We start from the raw sequence: 13,660 nt of genomic DNA on the forward strand, positions 1-13,660 counted from the left end.
GGGCCTCTCACCTGGCATAACTCACAAAAGCTGCTGTGAGGTATAACTGGGCTGATGATTTGTTACTTCATACAGGACTTCCATCCATAAATATTGAATGCCTGAGACATGATGATTCAAAGCCCTCCACCCTTCATTTCAAGCCTCGGGCACCTGGTAAGCAGGTCTCCCTGCGCCCTTCCTTTGACTCTAGACTCTAAGCTCTTGGAGAGCACACACATGTGAACAGAGCCAAGGTCTATGTAAATTTGGCAAAAATGGTGAGTGTGGTATAGATAACTGGCACCAAAATGAAGCAGGGAAGGCTGCTGACCTCCGTTGTTCTGGCCGTTTCCCCAAAGCAACACCAGTGCACACACAACATATTATTACAACATGCTACCCTAAGATATAGCATAACATATTACTACAACTTACTATGAGCTATGCCTATTATAGCCAGTGGTATAACTACAACATATTACTACAATATACCACTGCAAGATATACTTACCTCTAATGATGTAACTGTAATGTATTACTGCAAGACGACCCTGACCCTGGGCTTAGGGAAAACAGGCATAACTTCTTCAAACTCCCATTGCTCCCCACCCCCACACTAAGAAAATGTGACCACCCAAGGGCAAAAGCGACCATGAAGAAACCCATGTGCCATCAGGAACAGGAAGTTCATTAGCATCTAGGGAATATGACAAAAGCCTAGGGCCGACCTAAGTAGGCTGAACAATAAATCGGCATTCCCTCTCTTTCCCAGTTTCTGCATTTTTCATGTCCCAAAGAAGATAGGAAAATTGAGTTTTGAAGCTCAAACTTAGAGATTAGGTTTGGACTTCCTGGAACATAAATTTTAAAGATGCATTTATGATCCCAAAGTGGGGAGGCAGGCTGTGCTTAGCAGAAATTTGCAATTTAATACTAATGGGTTGGGGGTAGGAGATGACCCCCACAGAAAGGTACCTTTCTGTGAATTATACAAGGTTCAGGTTCAATTATATGAGGAATTCCACACAGTTATCAGAATTATTTGACCCCAAAGAGGCCCAACACTGCATTGTATCTAGAGTACACTACTGGGGGAAGCTTGAGGATGTTGTCCTTTCAAAAGTTCCAAGTCCACATGTGCCATTCTAAGCCTATGTTATGTTTTGGCTCTTCCCCGTGTTTATAATTCCTGAACGTCATGTTGACATGACTTGGGTTTGTTGCTGGAAAAATAAGCGTCTTCATTACTAATTACCAACAAACGAAAATACAAGTGTGAGCTGATGGTGATCTGGTTACAGGTTTTCCGGTTGTAGCATAGAAGGTCTCTCAAACCAAGCAAGCGCTTTCCATACACAGAAAGCATATCAGCCTATTCCACACTACCACTCAACCATACATTTCACTAGCAAATCTCCTAAACAGGAACAAAGGAGAAAACAATGTATTTCCCAGGCCTCACTTGATTGTCCTTCTACCAATCACACCCTGCTTCTCCTACGACATGAAGAAAGGCTGAGGTGCTCCAGGTTGTCACAAGCCAATCTCCAGCTAAATGAAAACACACACACCGCCATTTGTCAGTAAAAGGGGAGAAATTTTATTTAGAGACCTAGAGCACAGGGGAATGATCAATGATGATTATGGTGGTCTTGGGCCTGCATGGAAAGAGGCTTTTCTTCTCACTGGTCATGGGAGAAGTCATGACACGGAACCACGGGGATTCAAGCAGCATCTTCGACCAGGGCATTGACATATGCTGCTGACTAAAGAGACAAGAATGAGAAAATGTAAGATTTACACTCAGGAAACCCATGTGTTTTTCATATACGGATATTCCCAGCTCAGTTACCCAGAGATCCATTAGACATAAGGTTTCAAAGCGTTTGAGAAATCCACCTTCAAAAAGGTAGGTCCACGGGTTATGTCAACCTTTCTGCTGACTGGGCAAGTTTAGTGGGAAATTCTATAATATAAAGAAGACAAGCAACAAACACAGTGAATCTGGTTCTTTTCAGGATTGATATGAAAGTGGGGGAAAGAGCTGGATTTTGGGGGGGAAGGGCAAGTGCTAGGGAAGAACTGGTGACAGTCTTTAGGAGACAAATGGGGAGCTACCTTTTGACAAAGGCATGACATCTAGGGAACACCGATAAGCTAGGATGACCATTCCTCAGGTCTGAGAGTCCCCTTTTATAGTCAGAAAATGTGATCAGTACCTTGTCTTCTCGTTCTTTTTCTGGCATAACTTCTTTGCTTTTTGTCTCTGTGGTAAATCCTTCAGATGGCATGCTGAACACTTACATCTGCGGGATGGCACTGTCTTCTTACGTCTCCCCACTTTGGCCATCAGCGCGGTTCCTGCTGAGATAGCAGCCTCTGTCTGTTCCTCCTCCCTTACCCCAAGGCCATTTGTCCAAAGCAGCCCATTCATCATTTCCTTTATATATGGAGACAAGTGGTCATGACATGGACCCTCCTGGTAAGAGGACATGATAATTGTCACAATGGCTGAAAGTCAGCATGAGAGCTTGGTTGGGTGGTTGGAAAGTATTGAGACATTTGAATACAATCTGAGCCATTTGGATAAAATCAAGAAAGTACGCATTAGGACTGCTAGGATCAACTGATGGACTGCCCATCAGTATAGCACATAGGAACCAATCTGAATGATAAAAACCAAGTCAAGTTCTCCTAGCCTTTCAGACACAAGTCTTATCAGTCACCTCAATATTTTATAATCCGACCCTTCTTCTCCATCCCCATCACTGACTTGGATCAGTCTCCTCTGGGCTTTAATAGTTGAGTCATTTGTTACATCTCTCTTCATGGTAAACATTAAGTAAAAGATGTCACCTCCTAGGTGACTAATCATCTCCATCTGCCCCCGTCCCTTGGCAGCAGATGCATCAGGATACACTGTGCACAAGCACTAAAATTAAGTAAATGCAGATTTCTACCCCCGCTCTTTTGTGTCCTTGAGCAATTTCCCAAAGCCTGTGAGGAAGTAATCACCAACGGGGCATTTAGTCTCTTCATTAGTAAAATAATAGGATTGCCATTAAGTTCATGTCTTTCTGGCTTTAACTGAAAGAAGATTTTTAAGACTGGGAGAAATAAAATAATTTGTCCAAGTTTAATAGGTTAGGCTTAGACCCTGGAAATCAGTCTGACTGAATGTTGATGGAAATCATTGTGTACCACTGTTCAGCCTTTGTCTTGTAGATTCTGTTGCTGACCTCATATGGACTTTGTGACATCCCAAAATTGTAACATCTAAGTCACAGTGGCTTAGGTTCTTTACAGGTTTCCCACCCCCCTGCCCCCATCTAAAGGCTCAAAAAGAATACCATCTTCTGGTGAATGACTGGAAAGCCCACATCAAGCTTCTAACTTCTACCATGACTAAGTGTAACTACCTAGGAAGCAGCAGTGTTGACCATCTCCTAGGACTCAGAGGACATCCTGCGGGACACAGAAGAACACACCACAAAGAGGGTATGGGGAGGAGGGAGAAGAGGGCAACAATGGCAAGTCTCTTGACTATGTGGTCCTGAGGTTGTATAGCAGGAGTGTAGGGAATAGTTGGAGAGTGTGTGTGAGAAGGAGAGAGAAGACGCGGTGATGGAGCTATTGCTGAAGAGGCTTCATTCATTCTCAGGCACATGGCATGGCCTCAGTGAGAAGCAAGCCATTTATGCAAGTACTCATCAGGCCCCGGAATGAATCAGACATTGACCAGCTTTCCTGGACTGTAAGGTTGAGTGAGATAGGGATCCTTCAATGTCGTTATTTAGATGTTTACCGTGAGAAGTGCTTTAAGTCAGGAGGGACAGGGTGGGCTTCATTAGGCACAGGACCGGTGTAGTCACAAAGGGCTCTGTGCTCAGGGGACCTCAGGCTTGGTTTATGCTCTGCCGTCACCACCTTGAAAGTATTATTTTAACAAGAGGCCGACATATTCATCCTGTACTAGAACCTACACACAATGTAGCTGGTTCTGGGGATACATGACTTTTCTGGAGCAGATATCGCAGGAAGTTCCAAGTAAACCAGGCCAAACCACATCTAAAAGGATAACAAAATCATAAGAGAAAAAGTGGAAAACATCAAGCTGGCCTTGTATGTCCACCTGAAGAACTTTCCAAGATTCTCCTACCCTGACTAGAGAACTTTACAACTCAATTTTGTCTTTGCCTTCCTTACAGCATGAAGAAAGTGTCACTCTGTGGCAGGACGATTGTCTACTAAGGAAACAGATATTTCTGTCTGGTGCCACGGTCCTCACCAGAACTCCAAAGCATTTTGGCAGCATTATTTTCAACCTTTCCTCTCAGAACAAGAAGACTGTTCAGCATTGGGAATTTCTTGACCAATAAAACCTGATAACAGCAACACTCAAAGCATCTGGGTCTTTCTTTGGTCCTCACTGAAAATGAAGGCTGTGCTTTGAAGATTTCATTAGGCAAGTCATCCCTGCTCCCTCAGCACAGGGATGTGAAGGGCAAAGTGTCACTGAACCTTTGTGCGTTGGACCACAGAATTCCAGGACTAGAAAGAATGATGAAGGAGTTCCTTTGTTCTTTTTTTAAGTATAAATACAACGAAATTTACTGTTCCAAATATGAGAATTCTAACCAAGGGAAAAATGGGGAAACCAAATAGGCAGTGATACTGTCAAGTAAGCCTTCTTTGTCAGTTCCATTCGCCAAGATCCGCAAGAGGCAAACTGAAATATGCTTCCAGCCTATCTCCTCTGCTTCTTCGCCGTCCATTGATCACCACGAAGAGTAGGAAGTCGAGTTTCATCAAGTCGGGTCAAAGAGATATGACTGAATTGTGAGGTTCTCTCTTGACCCAAATTTCATCAGTAGAGTTATAACAGTCATTTATGTTAAAAACGATCCCAAAATATTGAGTGTCTCCCCTGGCCAATGTACCGCCATCATATTGGTTACGGTGCTTTGAAAGTATGAATTATGGAAGGATCATATATGGATAAATATGTGGCAACTTCAGTTTGTCTCTCTGGTCCTTTTCTCCTTTTGGTGGCAACTTATCCCCTCAATCTCAATGACATGATAGCTATTGGTGGGAGGCATGATTTTAAGTGGGCAAGGGTCCCTGGTATGTGGGTCTCAGAACATGAAGGGAGAAGAGAGAAGCAGAGAAAGAAACACAGAGAAAAAGAGGCCAGAAATCTCAACAGTAGTGCTTTGTGGCACAGTGACAAGAAGCCTGAACTAGGGATTAGAAGATCTGGGCTTGAGACCCAACTTTGCCTATAATTTGTGACTTTGGCCAAGTTACCCATCATTGCCAGACCTATTTATTATGAAATTGTTCTCTAGCAACCCTCACAACTCAAAGATCCTTATTCCAGTTGGTAGATGGATTAAAGCACATTTTTCCTAAAGACCATATGAAAACAAATGATTGAATATGTGTAACATTTTCATACCACAACAACCCATTTCTAACACTCTCGGATGCAGCCTTATGTTTTGTCTTATGGCTGGAGGGCACTATATTCCCAGTGTATTCTGGGAAGGGACAGCTTCTTCTTCACTATGTCATAGATGGGGATTAGGTCAGTGGGGTCAGGAGAGTGGAAAACATTATTTGGATCCTAATGAAGAATAAATTGTGGGTTTTCTTTGTATACTTCTGTATCATGTGGCCTCATTGTTAGTGGTGACAAAAGAAATGGAAATAGTCAATTTTTCCTGAGTCCAAAAATAACAACAACAACAACAACAGAACTAAGGGAAGTTTGAATTCTCTCCAAATGAGAATTTTAAATTTATCCAGAGGACCTCCAAGTTCATGCCCTGCCTCTAAGAACATACTAGTTTTTCCCAGTTCTCCCTCTCCCTTCAGTTTAGATTCCTTCACTCTGCTCCTAGTAGCACATGTAAGAGAAAATGCAAATAGAGTGGAGAGTCAAGGTCAGATCTATTTTTAAGCCAAGTACGGAAGGTAGTATGGAGTGGTGGGCAGTCTCCGTCTTGGGGATCAACAATCCTGTTGATTGTTGATGTTGTGGCTCTCGAGCTGCCTGGGTGCAGCCCTTAGACAGGCCTGATGACCTCCAAAAGGATGGTGCCCAGGAGGAACCTCCCAGGGTCACAGCTCTTGTGATGAGTCTCCCACCTTTCAGCATCCCAATCTCTCTATCCTTGGAAAACAGGAATCACTTACAGAAAGACAGTTTGGGGATGCACTCAGAAAGGATGGGAAAGAACCCTGAAGGAAAAATTGGAAAGAACTCCAACAAATCTTCAGACAGAACTCAGGCTGTTCTCAGAACCGAGATGGTCCCTTGTTTCCCAGAACTGGATAGGAAGAGGCAAATTGAGTTAAAGTACCGCCTTCCTTTTTCTCTGAAAATCACCCTAGGCCTTGGGCTCTGGCTTCTCTTTACTTCCTACTGGAGACACCAGATGAGTACTGAGCTCAGAGAGTTTTGCCTCTTGGGTAGACCCCTCTCTAGGCATCTTTCCCCTCCTCAAGACTGCCCAAGCCCCATTTGCCTGCCTGAATAGCAGCAGCAGCAGCAACAGCAGCAAGAGCACAGAAGACAGGGTGTGCATGTGAACAGGGGAGAAGGTCCCCCTTTCCCAGCTGAGGTCAACATCTGGAGAGACTTAGGTTTCAGAGAGGGATTCAGACTGAGTCATGTATCAGGACTGTCAGCAACTTTTCCATGTTCACGCTTAATGAGCTCCCATTCCCTGCCTGCTGGGAAAATCCAGCCCTAGGAAGAAGACGTCCATTGGACTCCCCAGAAAAATTAATGGAGTGATTTTGAATCAAAGAGGTGAGATGGGACCAACCAGAGATCCAAAACAGTGATGCCCAAAGTCCATCCCTTTCTAACCTATGAAAGGGGCCAGAGGGAACAATGGTGGTCTCCAAGCCCGTCCCTGCAGTGCCACTTTAGCCATCCTTCTAGGAGATAAAGACACTATTCTGTCCAGGCAAGATAACACTCACCCCCAAGAGAGAAGAAGCTGATAGACCCTCCTCTAAAGAAGGCAGGGATTCAGTTCTCTCTCCATGTACCAATAACTATCAGAAAATATCGATTTTCTTTCATCAAGAGAAACAAAAGCAAAGACCCAACAGAAAGCCAAAGTATGGAGTAAACAGGTTTATTGGGTGTCTCTTCTGCTCCTGTTCTGGGTTACTTGAAGTAGCTCACGTAGCCAATCTGTACCTCAGTTTCTTCATCCAAAAAGAAAATGAAAAACAGAGAGCAGAAAGGTGAGGAGACAGTCAGCAGAAGGTTCTCAAAAAAGGCTAGCTCTGGGCCCACTGAGGTTCTAGAGTGAACTCATTGTGCTCTATCTAAATTGCCATTGGCCCAAGCAACACTGACGCAGAAATGGAAAGAGAAACAGAGACAGAGGTGCCAATGCTCAACCCTGCTCTGTCCTCACTTCAGGAGGTCTGATGCAGAAGCCAACCCAAACACACCAGAGCCCCACCCCCAACTGGCCTCTGAATTGCCTCCCCCAGCACTGGGCTTTCTGCTGCTGGAGTTTCTCAGCATGGGTGTCTAAAACCAGAACTATTCCTTAACCCTATGGAAAAGGGCTTTTTTGTTTGTCTCTTCATCACTTCTCAAGTCTGGCTGTCTTCTTTCCTGTGATCTCAACTTCTTCTTGGCAGAGTGGGTCTTTTGAGGATGGGAGAAAGAAATATTACCCAGTTTCAGGACCATCCATAAAATGCCTCTCAAACTAAAGAGGAGGAAAGTCAACAGAGTCAGGCATGAGAGGCCAGCAACGGAGAACCAGAGGGTCTGTTATGGAGACAATGTCTTTTTTCCCTTCCCTGTGGAAGTGGAAATGCATCCACTTGGTATACCACGTCACTCAGTGTTGTACTGTCTGTCCTTATAACACCAAAGTAGCTAGAATGAACAAATATTTATTAACCACCTGCTCTGAACCATGTCAATACCTGTGAGAAATGCAGTGTAGAAATAAAAAATACAATCCCTAACTACAACAAGCCTGCCACAAGTCATATCATCTTGTGATATGACTTGAGATTATCTAACCCAACAAGCTTATTTACAAAATAAGAGAGCCAAAGTCCGGGGAAGTGATGGTTGTGGCCAGTCAGGACCAGAACCAAGCTACACTGCCTCCTGTTAAGATCAGACTCACACATGGGACATGGCATGTGGGCACAAAAGAGGGTTTTACACCATTAGCATTGGTTGTCCAGACTTTGAGGACAATGTTATAGGGCCATAGACCTTGAAAAAATTTCAAAGGACAGTGAAAATGTGAAAAGTCAGGGACGTCTTCCTTGGGGTGGTAGGACAAAACTGGGAAGACTAGGATAGTCCAAAACATAGGATTTTTTTGTTTATTCAACAAATATTCCATAAATCTTCACTGGGCTCCTACTCTGTGCCCTGGGAATATATAGCCGGGAACACCATTTTTAAATTCCTGCTTTCATGAAACTTGCTTGTAGGAGGAACAATTAGCCTGGAGTGGACAGAAAAGTTCCCAAGATACAAAGAGGCAAGGCAGCAGCCTGTTTCATACAGCTCTTTCCTCTTTGGGTGAAAAAATCTCTAATGGAAGTTCGCCAGAGAGACCTGCCTAGAAACAGGAAAATGGAAAGTGTCACTTATGATGGCTCTTCAAGGAATCTGGGTTTCAAGACATGATTTGTCTTCTCATCTATAAACATCAGAAATACAGGGAGTGGGGCTTGAACCACATTCTTACTTTTATTCAACCAATTTTTGCTGAGAACCTACTACATACAAGATGCAGAGGATAATGGCGGTTGGGAAGGGGGCGTGGAGAGAAGGAAGGACCCAGGGGAGAGACAGAAGACACAGTTATCAAGTTCCACTGAAATTTTTTTTTCAAAAGGACTCAATTCAAGATATAAAGGAGGAAGAAGAAAAGATTGGATGATGAGTCCATTCTGAGGGAAGTTGGGGATAGTGAATATCTCCAGCTCAGGCTCTACTCTGAACTCTAGATACATATACCCAACAATCATTCAGTATCTTTATTTGGAAATCTCAAGGGCCCCTCAAACCCAAAATGTTTTAGACTAAAATGCATGATCATCACTGCCGTTATGCTTGGCTTTTATCTCAGTGAGTGGCACCAGCCTCCAGATAGCTGCATTAGAAAAAACAAAAGCCACCCTTGATACCCTCTGCTCTCGCCAACTAAATCCAACCCATCAACACCAAGTCTTTGTCTCCTGTCTTTTTTCATCCCAATCAACACCCTCCCTGGCCTGGCCTAAGTCATTATCAAATATTTCTCTCTTCTTAACCTCTACTATTGACAATAGCCTCTCCCCTCATTCACTTCACTTCTCCATTAATTCATCCCCACCCCCACCCCACCCCCTGCAGCCTCTAATCTCGTCATGTCATCTTAAATATTTTTCCATGGCTTTTCAATGTACGTAAGCCTGGTTTGCCTCTCTCTCCCACCTCATCTGCACCATGTAGGGAAGTAATTATTCACTGACTGGTGTAGATATCAGATGAATGACTTTCTTCCCCACTGGATTGAAATCTCCATGAACACAGAGTCTACGTACGTCTGTTTTTGTCCACTATTGTCTTATCACCTAAGTGTGTGACACATACTATGTGATCAGTAAATATTTGCTGACTGAATTTTTTTAAAAGGTGAAGTCAATGGTTCTCGGCCATGGGTGATTTTGCTTTTCCCCTCAAGGCAATGTTTGAAAATATGTTTGGTTGTCACAGTTGTGGGGACTCTATTGACATGCAATGGGAAGAGTCCAGGAATGCTGCCAAACATCCTACGCTGCACAGGACAGTCCCACAAAATGACTCCACCCATAATGCCAGCAGAGCTGATGCTGAGAAACCCTGATCGAGGAGAAAGCAAGGAATGTTTATGTTTTAATCTCGTTGAATTGGATCTCTTAGAGTCAAATCCCTATAGAAACACACTTGTTATCTCCCAATGCCGTAGAGAGACTTAAACACACATTTTATACAGGCACTCAACAGCCATTAAATTTCCTACAGGCAGGCAGGAGATACCTATATTAAAAGCTCTTGTACTCCCCAGAAGCTCCGAACAGGACTGAAATTTAGTTGCTCAATAACACCTGTCTGAAAAGCCTCATTTGACCTAAAAAATCACCTCAAAATTGAGGGTAGCCTTGAGCTGCACTAGAGGGGCCACCTTATTTTGCATATATGACCCAAGTGTAACAAAAGCTGGTGACAGCATAATGGAGCCTCACCCACCTGATAAGCCACACCCCTTCACAGTCACAATGGCTAAGGCCTTAAATACCCAGATTCGCGCCCTCCGGGCCCTGCAAAGCCCCTCATTTTTGCAGAAATTGCAATGTCGACCAGCCGCAAATTAAAGAGTCATGGCATAAGGAGGGGCAAGACCCGATCTCCTCACAAGGGAGTCAAGAGAAGTGGCAGCAAAAGAAAATACCGGAAGGGCAGCCTGAAGAGTAGAAAACGGGGCGATGATGGTGAGTGAGGGATGAGTAGAACAGTCAAACATGTGGGGACTTGTTGCCCTAGGGCTCTCTGTCTTGGAGTTAGCTCTCCTAGGACCCTGACATCTCAGCCTGAGACTCTCATTTCCATTCAAATAACTGTTTGGGCAGGAAGACTATGAATGGGTGTGTTCTAACTGGTGTCCCTGTTGCAAACATGTCCTTCTCCCACAGCCAATCGCAATTACCGCTCCCACGTGTGACCCCATCAGTGGGCTCTGGCCTGGTGAACTTCACACAACACCAGGCAGCAAAGAGGACAGCAGGAGGACTGCCAAGGAGACCTGAAGTTAGATCAAAGCCAGAGAAGAGCCTATCGTGTGGGTAAAATGCCAGTCGTGACGAAATGAGGAATGTATATGTTGGCTGTTTCTCCTCAATGTCTCAATAAAATTCTGAAAACTGAAAAGTATGTTTATTTTGACATTTTGGTTGAAAAAGGGGTTCCTGAGCTAGGCAGACTTGGAAGAATTAGCCGGTATGAAACCATTAAACATAACTTGGAAAATACTAAAGTAATCTGCCCTGACTCCCTTTTCCCCATGTGCCCCAACTCTGGCCACGCATGTTTGGGTTTGGGTCTTGGTCTCAATGTGCTGTCTCTCTCCCCAACGTGGAAAGGGAGAGGAGACAAAAAGGGAGAACTGCATTTATCAGAGTGTTGATGGGCTAAAGGATACAACCTTCTTCGAGGGACTTATAAGGAGACACCAAAACACATATGAAACTAAAACTAAAGGCATGTCCCGGAGGTAGAAAACACCCAGAGGTAGAAAACACCCAGAGGTATTTATTGGACAGGGTTAGCAAACTATTAAGGGATTTGATACTCTTACTAGTCGAGTGGTTATGTTAGGTTTGAGCTGGACAACAAGGATATTGCCTGAGAAGTTCAATTCAAGCCACATGGTGTGACCGGTGTGATTCTGTCATAAGTTAACCTTAGTCAAGAGTGTCTGGAAGTAAACATTTCCTCAGTCTGCGTGGACCTTATTGATCATTGGCAGGGAAAAACTGTCCTTAGCTGTGTCCCTCACTTTGCCTTGACCTTGAGTTCTGATATGGTCCACCCAAGGTTCTGACACCTCCTCTCAGCATCCACCCACTCAGAGTGGGTAATAGTTTTCTTAATGAGTCCTTCCTGTTGTCTCAGAGGCACTACCAGGGTGGTAGAGGGTGGAATTGACAACTCATATTTAAACCAAGCCACCCACTTGGTTGCTTGCAACCAGGAAAGGATATAAGCAGGAAAGAATGAGAGGAGCATGAGATGAGACATGAAAAAAGACATGAAGTTTCCATTTTCCAACAGTGGGGGTTGTGACATGGAACCAAATAACCAAAGTGAGGGAAGGGGAACTTCTTGGATTGAGTTTGAGCCCCACGGGGAGGTGTATAGATACCAGAATGATGGGAGAAGACTGTTAACAAGGGATGTGCAGCAAAAGGATGAGAAAAATCCAGGTCATTTCACTTGTATTGGAGTAAAGATATTTCCGTTGCTTTGTCCTGTCTCCAACTCAGAGCTCCTTTCTTTTCCTCTCTCAGGTTCATGTAAAAATCTCCCCTTAGCATCAGGCACACAGACACTGAACCTAACTTGTATTTCCTTCCTAATATTTTCAGCTTCTAAAGGAAATAAAGGATGACCCTCATCCTCCATGGTTATGCCTGTTTCATCTCCTACTCGTGTTTGTTCCTATTTTTCTAACCAAACTGAAAATAATCCTCCACATGTTTGTCCATAGCATGACTGCACAAAGCTCTTTATAAACAGTTCTGATCTGGAATCCCTGTTCAGAAATGGCCATTCTCACATTCTCTCGTGCCCTCTGGGAGGTCCTCTGCTTCCATGTAAAGAAAGCCCTTGCCACACACAAAATCCAGTGTTCACGTCACGCATTTCCTGCTCTGGCTATAAATTCTTCTATGCTTCCCGAGACTAAGATGGAGTTTGGGTGCAAGCTGTTTATAAGATGTTTGTTAGAGACCAGCACTTGTGAAGGAAAGAGGGCGGGGAGCAGTGGCAGGAGTTGAACATTCCCCCATGGAGCCAAAACAGCCCCGTCAGGCTGCTTCGATAAGGGATCGCTTTGGTCAAGGCATTTCTGTGCTGAGGCAGACCCTGACCTTAGTGCCAGCTGGAGGCTGTGTGCTGGGCTGCCCGTGCCCCAATCCAGGCAGCACAGCTCTGTGTCGCTTATGCCTGCTTTCTGATTTCCTGCATTCCTTCCCACACTCCTTTCCTCACCTTTGCCTCTGCCACACCTTGGGAGCTGTGGGCCAGGATCCTTCAAATGCTTTCGTGCCCAGCACTCGCTGCTTCCCCTTTTCTCTGCCATCTTTTGGGATTGCCAATGTGCACAGAGATGATCTCTCCCATAGGGAAAAGGCAAGAGTCAGGAACAAACTAGAAGAGCAACAGGGCTGACAGTGTGAAATTTACTTCCTTTGAGAAATCGGTTCGAACCAGGAAGTTGGTCAGGATCCCCCAGGAAACGAGATCGGCAGAGAGCTCACATGAAGAGACTTGACTGCAGGACGGACTGTTCACAGAGGCTCGACAACTAGAGCTTAGCAATGGTGGCTCTGAGGGGACAAACGGATAAAAGAGTGTTACAGGAGCCCCAAGACAGCCAGAACTGTGTGTCTGGCATGGGCGGGGCAGGCGGGCCTCTTGGTAAAGGCTGGACTGGGGAGGACGACAGTTGCTGCCAGAGTCTCAGAAGCAGAGTGGAAATACTCTTGAGCTTTCTCTCCTCCAGCTCTCCAGTCTCCTCCTGGTGCTTCTATTGGCCAAACTGAACTGGAAGCCAGTAGGTAAGGGATCCTGGGTGATAACAAAAACACGAGGACCAGCCTCTCAAGGCAACAAGGAGTGCGGAAGGTTGGAGAATAGCTCTGAAAAGCCAGGGGTGACAACAACACAACTTGGTAGGCAAACGTTCTTCTTTACGTCAGCATCCGTTTGTCTTCTCTCCTTTTGTTGTCACAGACCAAAGTCTCCAGATGTGACCAGGAGTAGAAGCTCCAAACTGAGTTCTCAGGGCTCCTGAGCCTCAGCTTAAAAAGCGTATTTTCAAGTCATTTGCAGGACAGTATTATTCCCAGACAAAATGTTCTAATACAA

At 44.6% G+C, this 13,660-nt stretch overlaps 1 protein-coding gene and 1 long non-coding RNA gene across 3 annotated transcripts; one reads left to right on the forward strand and one right to left on the reverse strand.

Annotated features, from left to right (window-relative positions):
* Nucleotides 1-1,580: 1,580 nt before the first annotated feature.
* On the reverse strand, nt 1,581-13,082 carry LOC117026035 (uncharacterized). 2 transcript variants are annotated; one of them, XR_004423685.1, is made up of 3 exons: nt 12,782-13,082; nt 2,202-2,343; nt 1,581-1,748 (listed from the first exon to the last, which is right to left on the reverse strand). It is a non-coding gene; the product is annotated as an uncharacterized LOC117026035 (long non-coding RNA). The 2 variants fall into 2 exon arrangements; XR_004423686.1 differs by having other exon boundaries at nt 2,202-2,346.
* On the forward strand, nt 10,341-10,931 carry TNP1 (transition protein 1). Its single transcript, XM_033112438.1, has 2 exons — nt 10,341-10,503; nt 10,705-10,931. Exons 1-2 carry the CDS (start codon nt 10,365-10,367, stop codon nt 10,731-10,733), a joined length of 168 nt encoding a protein of 55 aa, XP_032968329.1. The 5' UTR covers nt 10,341-10,364; the 3' UTR covers nt 10,734-10,931.
* Nucleotides 13,083-13,660: the final 578 nt, after the last annotated feature.

Source organism: Rhinolophus ferrumequinum, chromosome 8 (genome assembly GCF_004115265.2).
Source record: "Rhinolophus ferrumequinum isolate MPI-CBG mRhiFer1 chromosome 8, mRhiFer1_v1.p, whole genome shotgun sequence".
Lineage (NCBI taxonomy): Eukaryota > Metazoa > Chordata > Mammalia > Chiroptera > Rhinolophidae > Rhinolophus > Rhinolophus ferrumequinum.